Below are 25,521 nucleotides of genomic sequence, written 5' to 3'. Positions count from 1 at the left end.
TTGACCATCTGTGGACAATAATTCATCCCACTTAGGGATGAGAAAATGATAGCCCAGGGAGAGCCATTAAACAATTAAACATGCATTTGTTTGTAAAGTGCAGGAATTAAATTGTTTTGTTTCATTATTGCCCAAACAACCAACATGAATCTTTTCTCTGGAACCCTCGGTTGTCCAGTTTTAAAGTTACCAGTGTAGAACAAACCACTGAGCACTTCAATTATCAATTATCTCTATGTAAACAATCCTCTGGTGCTAGTTCCCTGGAAAGATGAAAAAATAGCTGTAAGAATACTTCTGGTTCAACATGGATATATTAAATGACTGTTTTGCTACACAAATCGCTAAATGCTAACAGCGTTTTAAAGAGAGAACTCTAACTTGCTAAATGTTTTATAAAAGACGGTTGCAAGCCCAGATAGAAAGTTTAGAGGCCTCTCCATTTCCATACATATAAAGGTTTATGAAATATTAGTACACTCAATGCAAAAAGATAAACAAAATCAAGGCCAAAAAATAGATGAAATAAATTTCATTGTGCAAAACACAAAAAGCTGAATAAAAGGACTCTAGATCCCAGGTAAAACCTCATGAGAAAGAAGACAACATTAACCCCAGCAGACAGCTGAGTTAAGATATGGCAGAGCTTTACAGAATTGTAAATAACATCAGCCTTACGAGAAAAACAATTGGAATAAATACCGTCCACAGGCTGCAAAACAATCAACGCACTTGCTCCTTCACCTCTCCCCCTCATCCAGCTGGTAGTGAAAGCAGCTGCCTCTCCCCGCCCTCCTTCCAAGTCGCTCTTCGCGTCACCCCTCCCTTCTCTTCCACACCTCTCCCCTCCCTCCTCTTTCCTTCCCCCTCCCCGCCCCCAGTAGTCAGTCGCCTAAAGAGATTAAGAGGTGCTCCCTACCGTCACTGGGCCTCTGGACTGATCTAACGTTTCCTAGCTCCCTGGACGAAAAGAAACGAGAGACGCGACACTGTAGATGGGGTCGCCTCCAACCCAGTCTCTCCCAAGCCCGGGCAGGAGTGCAAGCCCTGAGCTGGTGGACTGGGCCGCTCGGGAGGCCGGGAAAAGCGGAGCGCCGCGCGCTACCCCGCCAGCAGCGCTACCTGAGCTGTCCATGGTGCTGGCGCGGTCCGGAGGCTGCCGGGCGGGACTCCGCGCCGCCGCTGCCGCGGTGTTCACTCTCTGCTTGCCGCCACCCCCGCCGCTCCCCGCACTTAAGTCCCCGTTACTGTCCACCAGCTGCAAAGACTCATAACCATCGTTGCTGGTCTTTTTCCGGTAGCTCCCGAGGAGGCTCATGGACAAGCTCAGAGAAGACGGGGGTTGGGGGGGGAGTCAACCTGGGAAAGGAAAGGGGAGGTGGAAGGTGGAACCCGCTAAAGGAGGGATTTAAAAAAAAAAAAAAATCAAGTGCCCGACATGACGCAAAGAGGAGGCAAAAAAGGGAGCGGCCACCGGAGAGGAGCTCTGCCCGGCAAGGCGAAGCCACCGCCCTGGGCAGAGCGCAGCTCAGGGCCGGGAGCGAGGGAGGAAGGGAGGGCGGGCGCAGGCAGGCGGGTGCGCGCGTCCCCGGTACCACCCCACGGAGCTGCCGGCCGGGCTGAGCTCCGGCCCGGGCCAGCCACCTCTGGCTGAGTAGTGCCCGGAAGCAATCCTATAGGTGTCGCCGCGTCGCCTCTCCACGCAGAAGGGCAGCTCCAAGAGCGGCTGGCCCGTGGGGAAGGAATAAATAGGAAGGAGTAGAAAGAGGGGAGATTCGAGGGAAGGGAGGCAGAAGGCGTAAAACGGGGCGGGGTAGAAGGGGGAGGGGACTACTACAACAGGGGTGGGAGGGGGCGTATTAGCGCTGTGTGCTAAAGAAAGCGCCTAGGTGTCTCCGCTCGGTAAGCTTTGAAGACCTGGAGGTCTCTTGGTAAGACCCAGACACGCCCATTTTGTGTAACTTAGCCGATATTCGCTGGAAGATCTGGCAAATCAAAGCCAGATGGATGGTAACTCCTAACTCCTGGGGAGGGCGGGGGAAGGAAAAGGAGAAGAAGGCATGTTAATGCCAGGCTGATGTATAAGAGAATGAAAAGATATCAGTTATTTTGCACATTCCCCAGAACAGGGGATAATCCCTAAGTAAAATATCAAAGAGTTGGCTATTCTAATGCCAAGTGGTAGTTGAGTCCATTCCACCTAATAAGTCCATCTGATCATTTAGTAACTATTTGTTGAGAGAATGAAGTGGAGCAATTGGAGTGAGGAGTGGATGCTAAGTCAGGGGCAATTTCGGATATGTCATCATTTACCTTGGGACCTGGAGGAAGAACTATACCAGTCAACAGGCTTGGAAGGACAGCTGGAAAGCAAGGTGGACAAGGATTTTCTTTCTGTCCTCTGGTTTGGCCCCTTACTTTTCTTTCATAATTCTGAACAAAGAAAGCAATCAGTCATTATCAAAGGAGAATTCATCATGAAGTTACTTAAGCTTAAGAATCAGGGCTCCTTTCTTGAAAAAAAAAAAAAAGGCCTTTCCAAAGCTGTGTGACTGATTTTTACATTTGTGATTTTGTATTCTTAGAGGACCCCAACATTGTATAACTTTCAGGCCTTAGAAAACCTGAATGAACTCTGTTAAGTCTCAAAATAAAATTATCAAGTGTTCATTTTCGCCAGAAATTATAAAATGTCAAAAGAACCCCTAATATTCCTCAGCTCAGGTGAAAGTATAGGTGAAATTTTTTATTAAAAATTATCATTTTCCCCACTAGGACTTGGAGTGGCTAAGTGAGAAGCCTTTCAAAAGTCGTTTGACACAGTTTCCTCTTCAACACAAGAAAAAGTATACACATGTAAAATCTGCTAAAGCCAATACACAGAGCCAGCCTGCCTTTTTCTCCTTGCCACTGCTCATTATTTTGATCACTTCACTTCAGGACACAAAATCAAACTATAGCATCTAAGAGATTTCAGTCCATATCATTTGGAATCCCAGAGAGTTTCCTGGAAGCTCCACTTCTACATAGGTCTAAATAAAACAAATTACTTAGCTTGAGAGATATGTTCTTGTTCAAGAAATACTCAAAGATTCTTGTAAAAAAAAACAAAAAATGAATCAGAAGAGGTCAAGAGTGCCATATTGTAGATCTCCAGTCCTTCAGGGGAGACCTAAAATCCCTAATGATTTTTTTCCCATCTAATAAAGGTGTGGTGAGACCTGAATCACAATCAGAGTAAATGCTCACTTATGATACAGTCAAGCAACTTGAGTAGTGACAGGAAAAACTAATAAAATTTAAACACAAATGTTTTACTTTCAATTTTCCAAATCTGTCAGATTGAGCTATTTTAATTACTTCACTGAACTAATAACTCTTAAAATTTAATAACAAAATCTCTTCCAATAACATTTTAAAATAATCTTTTTCTGAATTATTTTTATTTTTATTCTTGACTGATCCATAGGAAGCATAAATACCTAGTGTTCATTTGTTAGGTGTCTTGACAAATGCTGGGTCTTAAGTAGCTGGACTACGAGAATTTAGAGAGGACCATTTTTTAAAAAGCAAAAGTTATTATTTTCAAAAAGAGCACTCTTGGTTATTTTTGCTCAACTTAAGAGTTGCAGACACGTTGTTGGAAGAAATTATAGATGAGACATATGCCTTTGTATTTTTGGATATCTATCTCCCAAGTTTGCAAATTTAAAGAAAAATATGAATGGGCTACGAGTACTGTTTTATTTTTTAACTTTACACTTAATACAAACAAAATGAATCAGAGAATCAATTTTGTCTATAATTCTACAAAACCAGGATATAAAGAACATCCTAAGGCAGGAAAATAGAATAAACAGATTAATTTACAACAGTCTAAAAATTATAGAGTTTAGGACCTAAATTGGAATACACACCAATTTTAACATTAAAATTTCTTTACTATTCTAAAATAAGATTCATAGAGTTCTCTTCTCCATGAAGATCTCACCGACCTAGTCTATAAAACAAGCATAATAAAATACTATCATTATACGCTTGAAGTCATAATTAAATTACTACCTAACATATTTATAGTAAGTATATAACAAATGTTCTCTATCATTATTATTATTATTGGTCTGTCTTGGATGCAGCTCTAAACTCAGTGCCTGGCAGTCCTAGTTCCTCCCATGGGAAAAGCTAAAAAGAGATTCTTTTTTTTTTCCCCCTACAGAATGCTAATGGGAGGTTGTCTATGTGATTATGCTTGGAACTTGGGTTTAAGGAAAGGCTGGCACTGATAAAACCCAAGGTGAACATTTAGAGTCTAACTCTTCTGTTTTTCCAAGATCAAAACTGCTCCATAATTCATTTTATCTCAAGAATATCACATATGGCACAGAGGCAAAGGATTGGGTGCCCTCTTTGGGCAGCAGTATTCTTTCCCTTTATCTTTTCTACTGCTGACTTCACTTGCTTTTATTAATTGGGTAAGGACTGTCCACATGATGGAATGATCAGAAGCCAGGCTCCATGCCTCCACATTCCCTTCATGCTATTCCCCACCCCAAATGCTCTCCTGTCACAGCAGATGCCACAAAAAGATGAAGGTGTTGCCATGACCCATCTAGGACTTTGATCTATGTTGTTCCCCCCTGCCCCCAAGGAATATAATACACTAAGATTCGGTTTTGGGGACTGGGATTGTGGCTCAGTGGCACAGTGCGAGCCTTGCATCTGTGAGGCACTGGGTTCGATTCTCAGCACCACATATAAATAAATAAATAAATAAATAAATAAAGGTCCATCAACAACTTAAAAAAAAAAAAAGACTTGGAACTATATTGCCTATGATTGAGTCCTAGGTCCATTAACTCTCAGCTTGATATTTTGGGCAAGTTACTTAACCTCTTTGCCTCATTTTCTCCCCTGTAAAATGAGCATGCTATGAATGCCATAATAACAAGGCTGAAATAAGAATTAACATATAGGAAGTGCTTCACAAATACTACTTATATAAAAAATAAAACAATATAGTAATAATTATATGAATAAATCACTTTTTCAAAAATGCAATTTTCTGTTTTTAAAATTAATCTAAAATCTGACTTGCCTAACAAATATTATTGTTATTGTATATGATAATATAAAAGTAATTTGTATAATGTAAAGTGATTTTTATGCTTGATAATTTAGACATTTGCATTTAGGTTCCTGAAAGAAAAATCCAAGTTTTTCTCATTTTTGTATCCCCATGACACCCAAAAGAGACCTTACTCTTGACGGGCGTGGTTACGCACACCTGTAATCCCAGTGACTTGGGAGACTGAGGCAGGAAGATGGAGAGATCAAAGCCAGCCTCAGCAACTTAGTGAGGCTCTTAGCAACTCCATGAGACCCTGTCTCTAAATAAAGTACAAAAAAAGGGCTGGGGATATGACTCAATGGTTAAGTGTCCCTGGGTTCAATCCCCAGTACCAAAAAAAAAGAGAGAGATAGAGAGAGAGAGAGAAACTTACTCTCATTAAATAATAAGTAAATATATACTGATTTAATAAGTTAATGAATAAACAAAAATGTCATACTGTCACCTAGTCCAGTGATTTCCTTAAAAGACAAAATAAATAACCCCACCTGCTGTAGTCAACTAATAAACAGTAAAATAAACTTAACAGTCATGTTCATATATTCACAAAAATTAAATCATTTAGAAAACAGAGTTTTTGGAACATGGTAAGATATCATTTCCTTAAACATTGTTTGGGGTTTATGGGGTGTGTGTGTGTGTGTTTCTGTTCCGTATTTCTCACTGGGGATTCTGATTATAAATGTATGAATGTCTTTGTTAAGACAAAACCTCTGCTACTAAGGGGGGTCCTAGATTTCCCATATGTACGTGACCTATATGCTGTGATATTTGAATTCATTTGCACAACTAGTCAACAAACAGTTTTAACTAATCAGATAGTAACTGAGGGCAGAGCTTCCACTGTGTTCTCTCCGTTGCAAAATTTATTATGATTAGGTTTTTAAAATACATTCCTCTAATTTTCTGCTTTAACTAATATAAATCAATTAATAGCATACTTTGGTAACATGCCTTACAGTCATAATTCAGGTTATCTATTATATAAGGCCTGTGAATACAGATAGTACAAGGCACTAAAAGTGGAGAACAATAGGCCACATCTGCCCCTCAAAATGTTTTTTTGTCCTATACTTAAAAAGAAAACCAAACTTTTTAGCTTAGATGCATTTTTCAGAAAGTAATAGGCTCCAATCTGAGTGCCATAATTCATCTCCACTTCCCAACCTTTGAGCCCAGACTATCTATCCCACTCACTCCCACTGTCAGTCATTCTTTGTAGTTGAGACCTATAGAGTTGTGATCTCACCTGAAATTGAAGCTATAAAAGCTGAAGGAACAACATCTATCTCCAAGACAGATGCCAAAAGCCACAACTTCAGGCTACAGTCCAGAAAAAAGAGGAAGAAACTTGAAATCTCCCCCTGACTCTGCTCATAATCAGCAGGATGATCTCAATTAATTTTCATCCTCTTGGCAGTAAAATTGAAAGTACTAAATCACATGATTCTCTCTAGCTCTCAAATTTCCTATCTTTCTTACAACTTTAGTTGTCATTTCCCCCTCTCTCCTCCAAATGATGTCCAGAGGGAAAAACCATAATCATTCAAGTGTTCTGGTTTGCTATGTCCCAGTTAGTCAAGGTTTTACTGTAGAAACGCATGCATAAGTAGTAGCAGCTGTCAAGAGTTACACATACAGCAACACACAAGAAAGAAGAGGAGGTGCACTGGGAAAAAAAGTTGAGTGAGCTGACAATATTTAACAGGAAAATATCTGAACTATTCCTATAATGTTACTTAAGAGTGGGACTGTCTTAGGAATAGTGCCTGATGGAGTGCTAGGTCTCCTAGAAGACAGGACAAATTTTCTAGGTAGGTCATATGTTTAAAGATAATTCAGTACCCTGAAACCTGTGTTTCCTTGAAGCTCCTATAGTAATAAAAATAACTGTCACTGATGGAATACTTACCATTTATAGGTACCTTACATACCTTAATTCTCACTTTTCCCAACAACCCTACAGAAGTGTTCTTATTTTTAGACTTGGAGAAGGTTACCTAGCTATCAGCTAGGATTTTAACTCCTGTCTTTCTGATCAGGCTTTGGCCACTTCACAAGGTTAAAGAGGCAATTCCACTGACCAAAGTGAAAGCTAGAAAACATTTGAATCATTCCTTCGATCTGACCTGCCTTACTAATAAGTGTGGTCAGTGAAAAATGTTCTGCGAACCTTATGGAAATTGCCCTCGCTCTTCTACTCACATGGCAAGTTCTATTCAGTGAAGCCTGAAAGCTGTCAATCAACATAGCTGCCCAATAGGCAGTCTTGTTTTGTAAACAACAGGCTCAAAGAACTTTTTATGTTGTACTCCTAAATACTAGTAATTGGCTACCTTTGGACTAATTTGAAGTTACTAGGAAGAATAAGAAATCTTTATCTTCATTAAAAACAAGCTCCCAGCCAGGCAGGGTGGAACAAGCCTATAATCCCAGTGACTTGGGAGGCTGAGGCAAGAGAATTACAAGTTCAAGACCAGCCACAGCAACTCAGCAAGACCCTCAGCAACTTAGCAAGACCCTCTCTTCAGAAAAGAAAAAAAAAAAGGCGGGGGGACTGGAAATATAGAGCTTTAGCTCAATGGTAGAGCACCCTGGATTTAATCCCCAATACCAAAACAAAATGATCTCCCAACTTTAAAATGAAGTTTGACCTCTATGGTTTTGGCACATGTGAATGTACACAAATTTCAGTGTATTTGGATTAAAGAGAATGATGGAAAAACCACTAGCTTCGAAGAAAAAGATTTCAACTATGTGTGATGCTAGATCTGACTTATGCAAGTTTTCTATAAATCTGATCACCTCTATAACCATATTCCCTTTCAATACAATAGAGGAGAAATTTATGGAATTTTAAAATAACTACGTGTGATGCTAGATCTGACTTACGCAAACTTTCTATAAATCTGGTCACCCCTCATAACTACATTCCCTTTCTGTACAGTAGAGGAGACTACTACGTGTATTTACCCACCCAAAGATGAAAGGTCTTATGCAAGAATTACGATGCCCATTTCATACTCAAAAGAGACCAAAACTCTGAAATGCAGCTGAATTTGGGCTAAGTAGTAGTTGCAGTGATCCACAATGTTCCTCTCCATATTCAACATTATTAGAGCCCCTTTAGCTGGGTACCTGGCCACATAGTATAAAAAAATATATGTTTTTCTTCCTCCCTCCCAGGAAGAATCTATTAAAATAAGATACATGAAAGCACATAATAAACACTAAAGCCTTATTTGAATATTGCATTTTATTAAATCTAAAAAACTATTCATTTTAAATTGTAACATTAAGAAAGAAAACTATGCTGATAAAAGTATGACACACTGTCAAGTTCAATATGTCTCAAGATTTCATAAATGTTACATGTAAAACTTCTGTTTCAGGGTTGATATAGCAAATTTTATTATAATTTGACTATATATTACCTTGAGAATATATTTGTCATTGTATCATTCAGGTGTTTGGAGCAACTCTGCTAGGTACCGACAATACTCATCATGTTTTGCCAGGACTAGTACAGTGCCTACTAAGTAACAGGTGCTCAGAAAGTATCTGCTAATTGAATGAAAATGCAATACATTATTTGGGGCTCTCTAGGTTACAGAAAAATTCACCTGGGTTTCTTTAAGCCGTGCCATAATTCCAATTGCCAGCATTTGACTTACCCTTGACTTTTCTCATGGTGTAACAATGTCACACCTATATTACCATTTCAAGAGTAACTCATGGGAGCACTTGTTCTTTTCATGTCATCTTACAAGCAAGGAAACCTCACTTCTCCAGTGGACAGACACTGATAGACTATCATACACTGGCTCTTTGCCCAATTGCTCTCAGTCTTGGAGAAAATAGACTAAAATTGTTTTGTAATAAAGAGTTTTCCTAAGTCGAGTGCAAACCAACACTGAAGTGAAAGTTGCCCCTAAATCCTGGATGTTTCCATTTGACCCTGAACTTGTGGTTTTATGTTCAAGATCCTTAAAAATCTGAATGCTTACTCTCCATAACCTGATTGTACCTAATAAGGTATTCTGCCTTCTAAAGTATGTGGAACGTGTGGCAGATCCTCTCTGTTGGTGACACAGAAGGCAGTGACCACCCCAAGCACAGAAAGAACCAATTTTGGGGGTAACTGAGTCTCCATGCAGAGTCTCCAGAGCACCAAGCCACTAACTGGAAGGAAGGAACCAGCACTCCCTAATAGCTAAACTAAATTCCTGGACTCTTCATGTATTTACCCACCCAAAGGTGAAAGGTCTTATGACAAGAATTCCCATGCCCATTTCATATTCAAAAGAGACCAAAACTCTGGAATGCAGCTGAATTTGGGCTAAGCAGTGGTTGGCAGTGATCCACAATGTTCCTCTCCATATTCAATATTATTAGAGCCCCTTTAGCTAGGCACCTGGTCATACAGTATAAAAAATATGCTTTTCATTCTCATTTCATGTCTTTGATCTGCTACACACGCATGTTTTCTACAATCTGCTAGATATATACATGGGACTAAACAGTGACCATACAATATAAGCAGAAATTCTATGAGCAATTTCTGGTGTGTATCCTTGTAAAGAAGAGTGGGTGGTATGCACTTCTTCCAATCCTTTTCTTTCTTCTGGTTGGAATATGGAGCTCCATCAGGCACCTCAGACCATGAGGTGACCCTGAGGATTGGACTTCTTTCACAATGAAGCAAAAAAATAGAAGAACAATAAACTAGAGAGAGCCATGGCAACCCTGGACTGATTATCTCCACATTAGTTAAAAGGGAAGAGAGGAAACAAACTACTTTGTTATAAAACACTGTTATTTGGCTTCTTTCTGTTATGTGCAGCCAAACTAATCCTTAGATATCCTGTGTAATCTAACCACTGGATTTCAATCATTTACTTACTACAATGTGGGAATTACGTGTCCATGTGGCCATGGGAAAGTTATGTAACTTCTCTAAGCCTGTTACCTCATACATAAAATAGTTACATCCAATAGGGCAGCTATTAAAATTGCATGGTATAAAGAACGTAAAGGCTTAGCATGCTGCCTGACATGTAGTGAGGGTTCAGTGAGTGTTATCTAGTTTGTTATTTCTTGTCATTGCCCTTCAACCAATACTATAGCTGACTACAAAGCTGGTGATCTCCCCAGTTCACCCCATTGTCCACTCAGGACAGACCCAGCCCAGAGCTATGGAGCTGTGCTATGTCATCAGTGAGCTCTTTAGTAGAGATGCCCCTTCTTTGGGGTGTACTTCTCTTTCTTTGACCTGCCTACATAATTTGAATGCAGTCTAGAACAATTTAAGCCATCAAAGTTGATACACAACTTAAAGCCAACGGTCAGGGTTTCTGACACAGTGGTTCTGAGACTCTTTGCTTCAATGTGGTCAGGTGAGAGAATCTGACTTATTCTCCATTTGGGCTAAAAGTAAATAAGGAATTTAGGTAATGAGTAGAGGCATTTTGCTTCTATTATTTTATCTTTTACTTTCTATTATGGAAAATTTCAAACATATACAAAAGTAGAGGAAAATATTTAATGGACCCCTTGATACCTGCAGCTCAGCATCAATGATTACCAAATTGTGGCCAATCTGGTTTTATATGTATAAACCCCTGTTTCCCCGCCCCACCCAATGGGGCTAGGATCAAAGCCAGGGCCTTTTACATGCTAGCCAAACACTCTACCACTGAGATGCACTCTCAGCCCTCCCTAATTACTTTTAAACAAATTGCAGACTTCATATCATTTCATCATTAAACATCTCAATTTGGGGGAAATAACTACCAGATTAAATCAATACTAGAAGCAGAAGAAGATACATTTCAGCTGCTTGCTGGGAAACTCCAGCTAGCCCCAGTTCCTTTTCATCAGCCCATCAGAGGAACCGCATACCTTTTCATTTACCCATTCCCAAAGGAAAAGATGCCTCATCCATTCAGCTTCCTAGTCTCCACAAAACTCTCCTTTTCAAGCATTAATTGTAATCTTAGGCCTTCCTGCCTAAGAAGTCTGGAAATCAGCATGGGATTAAGGTTTGCCAGAATAGGAGAAATTTATGGAATTTTAAAATAAGAAGATGCTGTAAAGGATAAAGTATCCCTTTCAATATGCAGATAAGAAAATTGAGACATAAAAGTGGAAAAAAATTGAAATTGTGAAAGCATTTGAGCTTTCTAAAATGCAAATCCAATTATGGGACGCAGCTGCTTAAAACCATTTAAGGACTCCTATTGCTCTCAGTCTAAGGTACTTAACATAACCCTTTAGGACCTAACCAAATCCTTTAGGACCAGCAACTTCCCCCTGGAGACTCAGCCCTCACCACTTCTTGGCCTAACCTCAGTCTCTAAGTCCAGACACAGGACTTCTCTAACCCCCTTGCTGGGTTGAGCCCAGCCTGCCCTCCAGATCTCTGCATCAACAGCACTTCCCCCCAGGAACCACCAAAGTTCTCAACCGGGTTGGACATATTTCCATGAGGTCCCATAGAACACTGTACATCTTTTAAAGTAGAACTTATAACACTCTGCCCCCAAATTACCTGTTCACTTGTACAACTTGCCACACCACATGGCAAGCTCCATGATGGCAGGACCATGTTTGGTCCCCCATGCCTGACATGGTGCACACGACACCTGAGGAAGACTGAGTGAATATATAAACAACACTGCCACTGGGTAGAATCAGGGAAGGACCTTTGGGAAAGGGCCCTGTGTAGTGCTTAGCCCCCAGTGAAGGTCAGCCATTGCATTTATTGCTGATCAAGACAACAGAAATATGTACAGGGAACTGTTTTTCCTGACAAGTTCAAGTCAAATGTCTCAGCATTCCATCACAATGCATAATCTGAATTCTCCAGATTCAGCTGTCATGGACTGCTATTTCCTATTCTACTAGATTGCAGAAGACAGATTTGTAGCCTTTTGAAATCATTTTAGTTTGAAAATTTTTTGACCTAAGAAGGAGATTTACACCCTCCAGACCATTTTTTCTGAAAGACATATGGATCCTTACTTTAAAAGAATATTTTCTTTAGGCTGCATATTGTTTATGAATGACAGGAGAGGGCTTTCATCTTTGCCTCTAAAATCACTATGCCCGTGTGGCACAGACTTGGGGAAACCTAAGTTGGTGGAAAATAAGAAATTTCCAAAAGGAGGTAGAAGCTTGAAAAATTATAGAAAATGAAACATCCAAGTCATAGTAAATATGTTTTAAAGTAATTAGAGCAGAGATGATGATGGCATTGTTTTCCTATCACTTTTAAAGCTTTGGTTGAAGACTGAACAGCATGGTGGGTTCAGTACCCAATTCCAGAAGGATTTACTGTTATCAAAGGGACAGTTCCCTTACCCTTATTCCCAATGCAAGTTTCAATGGGAAGCAGTCTGGTAAGAGGAGAAAAATAGCAAAAAACTAACTCAGTAAAATTTAAGTAAACACAACCAAATCTACTAGATCTTTCTCACTGTAGTGTTTAAAAACATGGTTTTACCAGGAATAGTGGTGCATGCCTGTAATCCCAGTGGCTCAGGAAGCTGAGGCAGGAGGATCACAAGTTCAAAACCAGCTTCAACAAAAAGTGAGGCACTAAGCAACTCAGTGAGACCCTGTCTCTAAATAAAATACAAAATAGGGCTGGGGAATGTGGCTCAGTGGTCAGTGCCCCTGAGTTCAATCTCTGATACCAAAAATGGAGACAGATTTGAGTTTCTAGTCTGAATGTCTAAACTTGGGCAAAATATATATAAATATATAATCAAGCCTTTGTTTTCTCCTTGAATTGCTTTTACTCCACCCATCATCAGTACATATTAAAGTAGCTAGGGCCACATGCAGTTTCACATGCATGTAATCCCTGTGGCTTGGGAGGCTGAGGCAGAAGGATCAAGAGTTCCAAGCCAGGGCTGGGGATGTGGCTCAAGCGGTAGCACGCTTGCCAGGCATGTGTGCGGCCCGGGTTCGATCCTCAGCACCACATACAAACAAAGATGTTGTGACTGCCGAAAACTTAAAAATAAATATTGAAATTCTCTCTCTCTCTTCTCTCTCTCTGTCTCTCTCTCTTAAATTAAAAAAAAAAAAAAAAAAAATCAAAAAAAAAAAAAAAAAAAAAAAAAAAAAAAAAGAGTTCCAAGCCAGCCTCAACAACTTAGCAAGGGGCTAAGCAACTCAGTGAGACCCTGTATCTAAATAAAATACATAAAAGGGCTGAGGATGTGGCTCAGTGGTTGAGTACCCTGGGTTCAATCCCCAATATCAAAAAAAAAAAAAAAAGTAGCTAGGGCTGGTGTCTAGTCTGTTTTGTGTTTCTATAACAAAATAACTGCAGCTAGATACTTTACAAAGTAAAGAAGTTAATTTGGCTCATGATTCTGGTGGATGGAAGGACCCAACAGCATGGCCCGCTAGCTGCAACCCAACATAGCAGAAAAGTAGAAAGGGATCCAGACATGCATAGAAAGGGCATGAATGTGAACAAAGAAACAAGTCCCAAGAGGGGGTCATACTTCCTCTTTTTAATGACTCACTCTCTCAGGTATTAATCCACACTTATGACCCCCTCCTACAAAACGGCATTAATTCATGCATGAGCTTCAAGACACTGCAACCTAATTCCTCCCACTAGGCTTCACATCTTAAAAGTTCTACCACCTGAACACTGTCATACCAGGGACCAAGTTTCTAGCCCATGAACTTTTGAGGGACAAACCATGTCCAAACATAGCAGTAGGTGTAGTGTACATTTATTCTTCTGTCAACCAAGAGCAGCACTTCCTGTTTCTGGGAAAGTCTCCTCCTCTGTGGCTGCAGTGGGTGCTGTCATGGCCCAGGGGTGGCACCTGAGACCAAGCTAAATCAACCATGGCATTTTCATGGAATTTTTCCTTGTAAATCAGAGACAGTAAGTCTGAGTATTTCCCTAGTGCAAGTGGGAGTCACTCTCCCTGACATTCGGAGATGATCTGAGAGAATGGTATTGCCTACTAGAAAGATGTAAGGAGAGGAAGAAAGGGAGGTGGAGAGCACGTTTACAGTCTAGGAACATAGGAAGCCCACTGCCCCCGACCTTTTTCACAGTTATAAGATCTCCTTCTATGATGCAGTTAATTTACACTGCTTCTCATCAGGGGAGCCAAAGGAAGCCACCTAACACAGCACAAGGCCTGCATCCTCTCTCCATGCCCTGAAGTTATTATTTGTTCACATAATTAAATTGTCACTCCCACCCCTACTTCCCAATTACACATTAGGATGCCTAAATAAAAGCTTACATTAAAAATTTACTAAAAATAGGGTAGTGGTTGTGGCTCAGTGGTAGAGTACTTGCCTAGCACATGTGAGGTACTGGGTTCGATCCTCAGCACCACATAAAATAAATAAAATAAAGGTCCATCGACAACTAAAAAAAAGTTTTAGAAAATTTTAATAAAAATAGTAAGCTTTTTGCCATCACTTAGAATCCTTATCCATTGAACTAAACTTGTTTTATGTTTTAGGCTATCATTGACATCATACTCTATGGCCCACAAAGAATTTTCACATAGCATAGCACTGTCCAGTGGAAATATAATGCAAGCTACAAATGTAAGCCATGAATGTCATTTTTAAATTTCTAGTGGCCACATTAAAAAAAATATAAATGAAACAAGTGAATAAATTTTTACAATACATTTATTTAACTGAATTAGTATAATGCACTGCTATTTCAGTGTATAATCAAGATTTTTTTCATATTATGTATTTTAAATTTGTTGTATGTTTTATGTTTACAGTACATCTCAATTCTTTTTTAACTTTTTTGTAGTAGTAGATGAACATGATGTCTTTATTTTATTTGTTTATTTTTATGTGGTGCTGAGGATCGAACCCAATGCCTCACGCATAGTTGGCAAGTGCTCTGCTGCTTCCCAAGGCCAGCCCAGTACATCTCAATTTTGACCAGCCACATTTCAAATGCTCAGTAACCACTTAAAGGTACTATATTACCCAGAACAGCTATCAAACATTTCAATCTTTACAACACCTCTAAGAAAACTAAAACTTTTGTAATTATATATGAGAAAACTGAAACTCAGAGAAATAAGTAATTTTTTCATACTCAACACCTAATTAGTACAAAGTCCAGGCTTAAATTTCAGCCTTTGACCTCCACATTTTATGTTCTTTAGCTCACTGTGCTGTCTGTACAACAGGAATGATATTTAACATGGTCCTGAAATACAACCAGATAAATCAAATAAATAATGACATGGCCTCACCCATAAAATAAGAAGGTTGGACAAGATAGGTGGTCTACAGGTCCAAGGATTTTACCTTATGATTGATCACTCGGGTCATAGAACCTGCTAATGAGACAGAGTTTAACATAAATAATATCTAAACTCACACCTCTCTAGGATTCATGAATGGCATTATGGCACCAGTAATAGATAGATGCATTCCCTCCACCACACATTCTTCTCTAACAAGTTATTGTTTTGTTCACAACGCACACACACACACACACACACACACACACACACACACACACACATGGTTCCTGGCTCTCTTGGCTCTTTTTATTTCATAAATGACTAGAAGAATAGGCATATCTTTTACCAAAGTACTTGGCCTTCTGTCCATGGTTTCTGAAGCAGCTTCAGACCATAAATGTGAAGGAGTAACTCTGTTATGATGATGGGACACTTTAGGCCTCAAAGCAAACTCACTCTCTTTGACCTCACGCCCTCCTTTCACTGGCTCCTTTTTCTTCCCAAAGCAAGCCATAAAAACCAGAATTCTCTTTCCGAAGGCAGGTCACAGAAAATTTAAAAAAAAAAAAAAATCTCTAATCTTCTCTCACTTTTTGTCTTGGAGCTCGCCATGAAGAAATTCTCTGACCTACCTTCATAGTAGGCTTGATAATTAGGTCATAAGATCCTCATTTCAGATAAGGGCCTGCTCCATAACCAGGAATGCTGCACACAGGCCAAGAAGAATCTGCACAGACAGACCTTGCTGGTTTCCCCACTCGGGCTATCAGTGGGTCTATCATATGTCTTATCCAATCACATTTCTACACATTGTTCATGTTTCAATTGTGCTTATACCATGGAGTCTCCATAAAAATCCAAATGTCCAGGGTTTGTAGAATTCTGGATAACTGAACACATGGAAGTTACAGGTAAATAAGAACACATCTATGTCCCAGGAAGCCAGCACACCCCAAATCCGTGGGAATGGAAGCCTGCACCTAAGACCCTCTCAGAAGACCCCCTGTGTATCTCTTCATCTGGCTTTTTATACATTTCCTTTAAAATATTCTTTATAATAAACCAGTAAGTGAATTTCCCTGAGTTCTGTGAGCTGCTCTAGCAAATTGACCAATCCTAAAGAGGCAGTTATGAGAACCCCAATTTATAGTTAGGTGGTCAGAAGTCCAGAGGCCTGGACTTATGACTGGTACCTGAAGTGGGAGACCATAACCTGATGCTACCTCCAAGTAAATAGTGTCAGAATTAAATTGCCAACTGCTCTCTGCTGCAAAATTAATTGCTTGCTTATTGGTGGGAGAATCCCACACACACACATTTTGGTATCATGGAGGTAATCTGTGCATAGAATAGAACAGGATATAATAGGGAAAACTTTTCCTCAGTATATTCAGACCTACCAAAATTCCTATTGGAAGACCTAGCCTCCAATGTGATGGTATATGGAGATGGGGCCTTTGAGAGGTAACAGGGTTTAAATGAGCTCATTACAGTAGGGCCCCCATGATAGAATCAGTGTTCTTAGAAGAAGTAGAGAACTGGGCATGGTGGCACATTCCTGTAATCTCAGCAGCTCAGGAGGCTGAGGCAGGAGGATCACAAGTTCAAAGCTAGTCTCAGCAACTTAGTGAGGCTCTAAATAACTTAGCGAGACACTGACTCATAATATAAGTACATGTATAAAAAATAAAATTAAATAAAAAGGGCTGGGGATGTACCTCAATGGTTAAGTGCCCCTAAATTTAATCCCCAGTACAGAGAGAGAGAGAGAGAGAGAGAGAGAGAAGAAAAAGGAGACTATCTGGGAATATTAGGAAAGAGAAGGCAAGGAGGGGATCTGAGATGTCAGACACTTAATCTGTTAGTATCTCGATCTTCCTATTCTCCAAAATAATGGGAAATCAATGTCCATTGTTTAAGCCCCCCAGTCCTTCATATTCTGTTACAGCAGTTTGAGCTGACTAAGACAGAGAAGAAGAGTTATTGTACCAGTTCCAAACCCAGGCCTAAGAGCCCTGGGGATATCTGTGGCTCTCTTGGCTCTTCTTCCTTCTCCAAAAGAATAAGGCCAAGCTGGCCTGTGCCATGAAAGACCACATGGAGGAGTTGCTCCTAACCTCTCAGCTGATGCCCAGACGTATGAGGGAGCCCACTGGCAACAGCTGAGGTTGGTCCAGGTCAGAACAGCCCAAAAGAGTTCACCTAAATTACTGCCAACAGAAATGTGAGCTAAGTAAATATATGTTGTCTCAAGCCACTAAGTTTTGGGGTGGCTTATTATACAGCAAAACCTAATCAGCAGATATGCATGTTTCAGAGTTTCTACCATGAAAATCAAGACGTTCACTTAAAAAACAAGCAAACTGTGATAGTCAAGCCAAAGTGACTCCATTTTGTAAAATAACCATGCCAAATAGAAAGCTCATGACTGGGGCAAGTTGTTCTTTTCCTTTTGCTATAGAAACCTTTAAGAACACGGAACTACCTAATAGGGCATTGTTTCTGTGACTAGGGTAACAGGGCTCTGTTTCTGTAACTGGGGTGACTGGGCTAACTGTAATTGGCTAAGCATCCCTCCGCCTGACTACACTCTCCTGCTTCTGTAACCTGGCTTGCTTGCATTGGCTAGACCCCCGAACATCCCTTTTGCGGTTTTCAGGCTTATAAGGAGTGCCCTTGCAATTGTTGGGGCTGATCAGGGGAACAGCTTTATGTTCTGGTCAGTCGCCACCAGTGCGCTTCAATAAAGGCTTGATTCGATTATACGTGAGTGGTCTGGAAGTCAGTTCATGAAACCTCGGGATGTTGCTTTAACTATAACAAAACAAAAAACAAGCTTTTTGAAAAGAAGGAAAGAAAAAAATGAAGAAGGGAGGGGACGGAGAGAAGGAGGGAAGAAAGGGGCAGCAGAGGGAGAAAGGAAGGAAATTAGAAAGAAAAGAAGAGAAAACAGAAATGTAGACTAGAATCAAATCCAGGCTCCACCACCCCGTAGCCGTGTTAGTCAAGTTATGCAAAACTTATCAGAGTTCTCTACCACCTACCTCACCAGCTGTTTTTTGAATTAAAGGTGATTATATCTACACCAACCGGTTAAGTATCTGACATCTCAGATCCCCTCCTCGCCTTTTCCTTCCTAATATTCCCAGCACCTCCTACATTTTTATGACTTAGCTTTATCCTCCTCAAGTATACAGTGCTATTGTATACTTCTTATTCTTAATTTACTCTCATTTCCTTTCCCAGGTAGAACAAGCCAAGTGACTCAAAATCCATTTATTTATGCTGTTAAGTACCTTGGGATGGCTGTAGCATGATTCAGTCCAAGTACTACAACTTCAGAACCAGGAAGCCAATGGTGTAACTCTCAGTGCAAGACTGAGTGCAGGCCTGAGAACCTGCAGTCGGGAGTGAGCTTCTGGAATGTCCTGGAGCCCAAAGGCTGCAGTGCTGACGTCCAAGGGCAGGGAAAAGAGGAGTGTGTCCCAGTTCCAAGAGAGAGAGAGACCTGAAATCCTCTATCAATTTTTTTTCCAAGTTGGGACTTCAGCCGATTGGATGGTGCCTGGCTACATTAAGGCAGGTCTTTCTTACTCAGTCCACTGACTGAAATGACAATCTCCTCTGGAAACACCCTCATAGACACCCAAAAATAATGCTTTACCAGTTCTCCAGGTATTCCTCAATCCAGTCAAGTTGACACCATCACAGAGATGAAAGATCTTTACACTGAAAAGAAATTGAAGAAGATACAAATAAATGGAAATATATCCTGTATTCACGGATTGGAAGAATTAAAATTGTTAAACTATCCACACTAGCCAATGTAATTTACAGACTCAATGCGATCCTATCAAAATACCAATGACATTCTTCATAGAAAAAAAAAATCATGAAATTTATATGAAACACAGAAGACACCAAATAACCAAAGCAATCTTGAACAAAAGGAACAAAGCTGGAGGCATCACTCTACTTGACTTCAAAATGTACTCAAGGCTACGGTAACTTAAACAACATGGCACTGGCATAAAAACAGACACAGAAACCAAAAGAACAGACTAGAGAGCCCAGGAATAAATACATTTGGAGCCAACTGATTTTCAACAAAAATGCCAAGAACACTCAATGGAGAAAGGTATCTTCCATATACAAAAGTCAACTTGAAGTGGATTAAAGAGTTAAATTTAAAACCCCAAACTATGAAACTACTAGAAGAAAATATGGGGGAAAGCTCCATGACATTGGTCTGGGCAATGATTTTTTTTTTAATTTAATGTCAAAATGACTGAAAACAAAAACAAAAATAGACAAATCAGACTTCAGCAAAGGAAACAATTAACAGGGTGAAGAGACAACCTACAGTATAATTAATAGAAAATATCTGTAAACTAACACATCTGACAAAGGGTTAATGTACAAAATATATAAGGAATGCAAACAACTCTACAGTAAAACAAGTAGCTCCGTTTAAAAATGGGCCAAAGACTAGGAGAGGTATTATGCAAAAGAATACATACAAATGACCAACAGGTAGATAAAAAGGAAATAATCATCAGGGAAATGTAAATTGAAATCACAATGAGATATCATCTCACCCCAGTTAGAATGGCTATTATCAAAAAGACAGGCTGTTTTTGTGGAGGGTGTAGAGGAAAGGGAACCCTTACATACTGTTGATGGGAGATGGTAAGTTAATATAACTACTATGGAAAGTTGTATGGAGGTTGCTCAAAAAATTTAAAATGTAGCTACCATATCATTCAGCAATCTCACTACCAAGCATATATCTGCACTCCCATGTTTTTTGAAGCATTATTCACAATAGTAATGATACAGAATCAACCTATGTGTCCATTACAAGATAAATGAATAAAGAGAATGTGATACATATACACCATGGAATAAGATTTAGCTATTGAAAAAAAAGACAGAAATCTTATCATTGAGGACAACATGGATGAAGCTGGAAGACTTTTGGTTAAGTGAAATGAGCTAGGCACAGAAAAACAAATACCACAGTTGAGCCCATAGAAGTAGAGACTAGCATGGTAGTTAGCAAGGCTGGGATGGGGCCATTAGGAAACACTAGTCATAGAATACATAATCACAGATAGGAAGAATAAGTTCCATTGGACAGCGTGGCAACTATAGTTCATGAGGATATATTGTATTCTTGAAAAACTGCAGAGAGTGGATGTCAAGTGTTCTCACCACAAAACAGTAATTATGTGGTAATAATTACACACTTGTTAATTAGCTAGATTTAACTATTCCACAATATCTATGTACTTCACAATGTCACATTAAACACAATAAATGCGTACAATTTTGTCTGTCAGTTTTTCAAAACAATCTAAAGAGACTGGGCATGTAATTCAGTGGCAGACCACTTGCTTAGCATGCACAAGGCCCAGGCTCCTCCCCAACCACCCGAAAAAAAAACATTTAAATGCATTTGTGGCAAAGTCATTATTTAACTTTATTTAAATGTTTAACTATGTTTAATCGATCAGGCTGAAAAGTGAACAAACACATTTAAAATTTTTGAATCAATACTCTGAAACAATATAGCTTTTAGAAGTATAAAATAATATCTTCATGACATTGAGGCAAATAGAAATTTGTTAAACTGAACCTAAAAAGCAATTATCAAGATGCAAAAATTAATAAGATATACTATATTGTAAAATTTTGTGGGCTAGGGGTGTAGCTCAGTGGTAAAGCACATGTTTAGCATGCACAAAGCCCTGGATTCAATTCTCATTTTCCCAGCCCCCAATTGTTTTTTTCAACAAAAGATATACATAAGAAAATAAAAATACAAGGCACCCTGTGAAGAGATTTTTTTCAATACATATATTCAAAGGATTCATATCCAAAAAATATAAATCACTTTTAAAAACCTACAAATAAGTAAGAAAATGTAAACAATTTAATAGAAAAATTGGCAAAAATCATAATCAGGTCTTTCACAAAAGACTATACACAAATGGCAAATAAGCTTATATTATGACAAAGAGCTTAACTTCTTCATCATCATGGAAATTCACATTAAAACCACAGTGATATACTGCTCCATAACAACAAAAATGCCTATAATTTAAAAGATTAACAGCATCAAGTGTTGATTAAAATATGAGACAACTAGACATCTCATATATTGCTGACAGGAATAAAACTTGGTACAACCACTTTGTAAAACTGTTTGTTAGTATCCACTAAAGCTTAATACGCATAAACCCTGTGACCTAATAATTTCACCCTTTGGTATATAACCAGCAGAAATACATGTGTGCACCAAAAGACATATATGAGAATGTTCATAGCAGTTCTCTTCATAACAGACTAAAACTGGAAACTATCCATATGTCTGTCAAAATGAAAAAAAATACATATTCACTCAATGGAATACTCTGGAGGAATGAGAATAATGGACTACAACTACTACACATCATTGTGGAAGCTCACAAAAAAGTTGAGCAAAAGAAACTAGAGCAAAAGATCAGATGCTGAAGGATTTCATTCACATAAAATTAAAAACAGAAGCTGGGGTTGTGGTTCAGTGGTAGAACACATACACACACACACACACACACACACAATTTAAAAACAGCAAAACTAGTCTTCAGTGTAAGACCTCAGATTAGTAGTTAGTACAGGTGAGAGGGGGAGGGGCAGCAAAAATAGCTTCTGGGTTGCTTCATGTCCTGACACTTGATCTGAATGTCAAGTACACAAGTGGATTCACTTTATAAAAATTCATCAACTGTATACTTAGAAGGTGTGTGTACTTTTCTATATATTTAATTTTAAAGTTTGCTAAAAAATTCAGTATTCTTTAGGCCTAAACATATCACAAATCATTATGAAAAATTCTGAAGCCAAAGCAGTTCATCTTCCAAGAAGATATTCTAAATGTGCTCGTTTCTTTTATATGCTATCAATTTTGCTTTTTCCTAATGTTGCCATTAGTTAGAGATTTCTCACATCAGAATTAAGTTTCTTGATTTTGCTTTTCCTTCAAACTTTTTAACCCTTTCTTATGAGTTCAGAGTAAGCCAACAACAAATTTTGGAAGATAGTAACAGAGTTGAGGCCCTAACCTGGAAGCTGAGCTAAGGTACAGAATCCCCTAAGGATCCCATAAGGGGTGTTGATTTGACGTCACACCTACTTCTGAGCAATGTAGTGAGTGATGGAAGCAAGACAAGAGTAAGTAGGATCAGCTGAAAGTGTGTTTAAGAAATATTAGATCCCAATCCCCTCCCTCAGCCCCCTCAGCTGGGCAGCTGCCCCAACCTACTCCAGGAGAAAGCTACAGGTTTATTCTCAGAAGAGAGCCTCAAGAAGATCACTGGACAGAGAGAACCAGGCAGCGTTTAAGGCAGAAGTATTGCACTGACAACAGAAAGTTAAAATCAACGTTGACATCCTGAATGCTGAGATCCCCAGTGTTCTTCCCAGCACTTCATGGAATGCACTGGCATCCTCTTAAAAGAAATTAAATGGAAAAGCAAATGGAGGCAGGCACATAGGGGTATGATGATTCTTCAATCACTCTCTTGGAGCTTAATAAAATGGGCCTATTCCCCAAAGACTAAAAGAAATAAAGGAAACACATTGTAATTGGGCATAAATAACCATATTGAAGAGCCAACAAGGAAGGACTTTTAAAGGAAGTTGGACCAAAATAAGCCACCACAGCATTTCACCACCCCCACTAATTCATGGTCATATAAGTATCAACTTGTAGGTATCGTGTCCATGAGCCCCTCTGTGTTTTTACATCTCACTACCTCATTTGCTGGCATCTTTTTGAGTGGGATTTTAATTTCTTTTAAGATGAATTTCCAATAAGTCTGCCAACAGAATCATCTGATTTTAAGTGTATTAGTGTATCTGGCAGACTAATACATCCGGTCCCTACAAGCCACTCCACTCACTCATTCACTCTTGCAATAGGCTACTCAAAAGGAGACATACAAGTAGCCAACAGGTATATGAAAAGGTGCTCAGTTTCACTAATCACTGGGAAAGTACAAATCAAAACAACAGTTAGATATCACCTCACTTCTGTTAGAATGGTTATTTTTATCATCAAAAAGACAAAATATGGGCTGGGGTTGTGGCTCAAGTGGTAGAGCGCTTGCCTAGCAAGTGTGAGGCACTGGGTTTGATCCTCAGCACCTCATAAAAATAAAATAAAGATATTGTATCCACCTAAAAAAAAAACTAAAAAATAAATATTTATTTAAAAAAGTCAAAATATGTCAAGCATGGTCGCACACACCTGTAATTCCAGCAGCTTGGGAGGCTAAGGAACTTGGGATTGCAAGTTCAAAGCCAGCCTCAGCAACTCAGTGAGACCTATGCAATTCAGCAAGACCCTATCTCTAAATAAAATACACACACACACACATACGACTGCGGATGTGGCTCAGCGGTAATGCCCCTGGGTTTAATCCCCAGTACCAAAAAAAGACATATGTTAGGGGGAGAATATACAGAAATGTAACGGATGTATGACCTGTTTCACTCTAATTCATTCAATCATTCACTCACTGATTTAGGCATTTTCACATAGGCTAGGATTAACTTAAAGATAACAACTTTCAAAATGTAATTGTCATGTGGGCATTAATCCTTACAATGTTACAGTTTTCCACTTTTATCTAAAGAGGCAAAGTAACATAAAGAACACAGGTTGTAGGATCAAAGAAATCTATGTTGGAATCTTGGATCCACCATGTGTTAGAGTTCTATTGCTACAACAAAATACCTGAGATAATCAACTTTAAAGGAAGAAAGGTTTGGTTTAGCTATGGTTTCAGAGGTTTCAGTCCATAGTTAGCTTGCTCCACTGCTTTGGGGCCTGTAGCAAGGCAGAGCACCATGGCAGGGAATATTGGTGAAGTATAGCTGTTCACCTCATGGTGGCCAAAAAAGCAGAGAGAGAGGAAGGAACCAGGGCACCAATATGTCCTACAAGGACACATCCCCAGAGACTTAACCTCCTTCTACTAGGCCTCAGCTCCTGAAGTTTCCGCCACCTCCAATAGCCTCATCAGTGGGGGACCAAGTCTTCAGCATATGAGTCCTTCTGAGACATTTAAGACACAAACCATTAAAACAGCGACTAGGAGGCTGGGGATATAGCTCAGTTGGTAGAGTGCTTGCCTCACATGAATAAGGCCCTGGGTCCAATCCCCACCACCACCACCCCCCAAAAAATAATCTACTAGCTGTCTGAGTTAAGGAGGTTATTTTACAATTCTGTCTTTATGCCTTCATCAATAAAATGGATATATCACAGTGACCTCTCAGGATTAGTGCCAGGTTTAAATGAGAAAGCACACTCAGCACTTGGCAGGATGCAGCAGAGTACATGGTAAGGAAGCAGCAACTTTATTGTTCCCTCAGTGTCTTAAAGTACTTTGTAAGATTTTTAAATCAAATGCATAACCTCTCTAGAGTTATATCAAAACCAGCACATTCTTCAGCACGTTTCTGTTGTGGTTTTCTGCATGTATCAGATGAGATAAAAGAGACAGCCTATGGGCTTCTCAAGCCTAAAAAGTGACGTATAAGCAATTAAAAAATCACAAAAACAAAAAAAGATGACCACTGTTCTACATGAGTCTGAGTCCTGTTATTCAAATAGCTAAGACTGAGGACTAACAAACAAAATATTCTATTCTGATTTTGAGAGGAGAATCTGGTTAATTCAGAACATATTCTTGATCTTCCAAGTTTCCGGATAGGGAGGAGGTGATAACATTGAATTATTCCATAAGTGAGCCCTGCACATCAACTTGGTCATAGGCACAGTGCAGTGCTGGACCGTGAGCTCTGTGAATTCTCCCCCTCCCCTGCCACACACAAACTAAAATTCAGAACAAAATGAGGTAAATGCCAAATGTGGGAGGAAGAACTGTGAGGGATAAAGGAAAAATGGTAGGGAACACAGGGTTGGGGGTGGTGGTGATTATTTCCTAGTCACCTCAAGTCACCATGACTCAACAGCACTTAATATGATGTGCAATACCTATTGTTAGGACTGTTTCAGTGATAACTTAGAAAAAGCTGCAGTTAATACACTGTTTGAAAGGTCCTTAAATAACAAGT

At 39.4% G+C, this 25,521-nt stretch overlaps 1 protein-coding gene across 9 annotated transcripts in view; it reads right to left on the bottom strand.

The window, feature by feature from the left end:
* Dnajc6 (DnaJ heat shock protein family (Hsp40) member C6) overlaps positions 1 to 25,521 on the bottom strand; it is a 168,619-nt gene that overhangs the window by 105,044 nt on the left and 38,054 nt on the right. For 3 of the 9 annotated variants that reach the window (XM_058581561.1, XM_046451150.2, XM_046451149.2), the window contains exon 2: positions 19,058 to 19,122. The exons of 2 other annotated variants lie outside the window; for them this stretch is intronic. Coding sequence is in view for 3 of the 7 variants with exons in the window: in XM_058581556.1 (XP_058437539.1) it covers positions 1,123 to 1,318 (196 nt within the window). In the remaining 4 variants the exon portion in view is untranslated. Of the gene's footprint in view, positions 1 to 1,122; positions 1,491 to 16,025; positions 16,274 to 18,689; positions 19,123 to 25,521 lie in introns of those variants that run through there. 4 more of the 9 variants (XM_058581558.1, XM_046451148.2, XM_058581559.1 and 1 more) reach the window with 3 other exon arrangements.

This window comes from Marmota monax, unplaced genomic scaffold (genome assembly GCF_021218885.2).
Source record: "Marmota monax isolate L192 unplaced genomic scaffold, Marmota_monax_Labrador192_F-V1.1 WCK01_AAM20220418_F8-fsc00023, whole genome shotgun sequence".
NCBI classification, from domain to species: domain Eukaryota; kingdom Metazoa; phylum Chordata; class Mammalia; order Rodentia; family Sciuridae; genus Marmota; species Marmota monax.
This window is presented reverse-complemented; position numbering and strand designations above follow the sequence as displayed.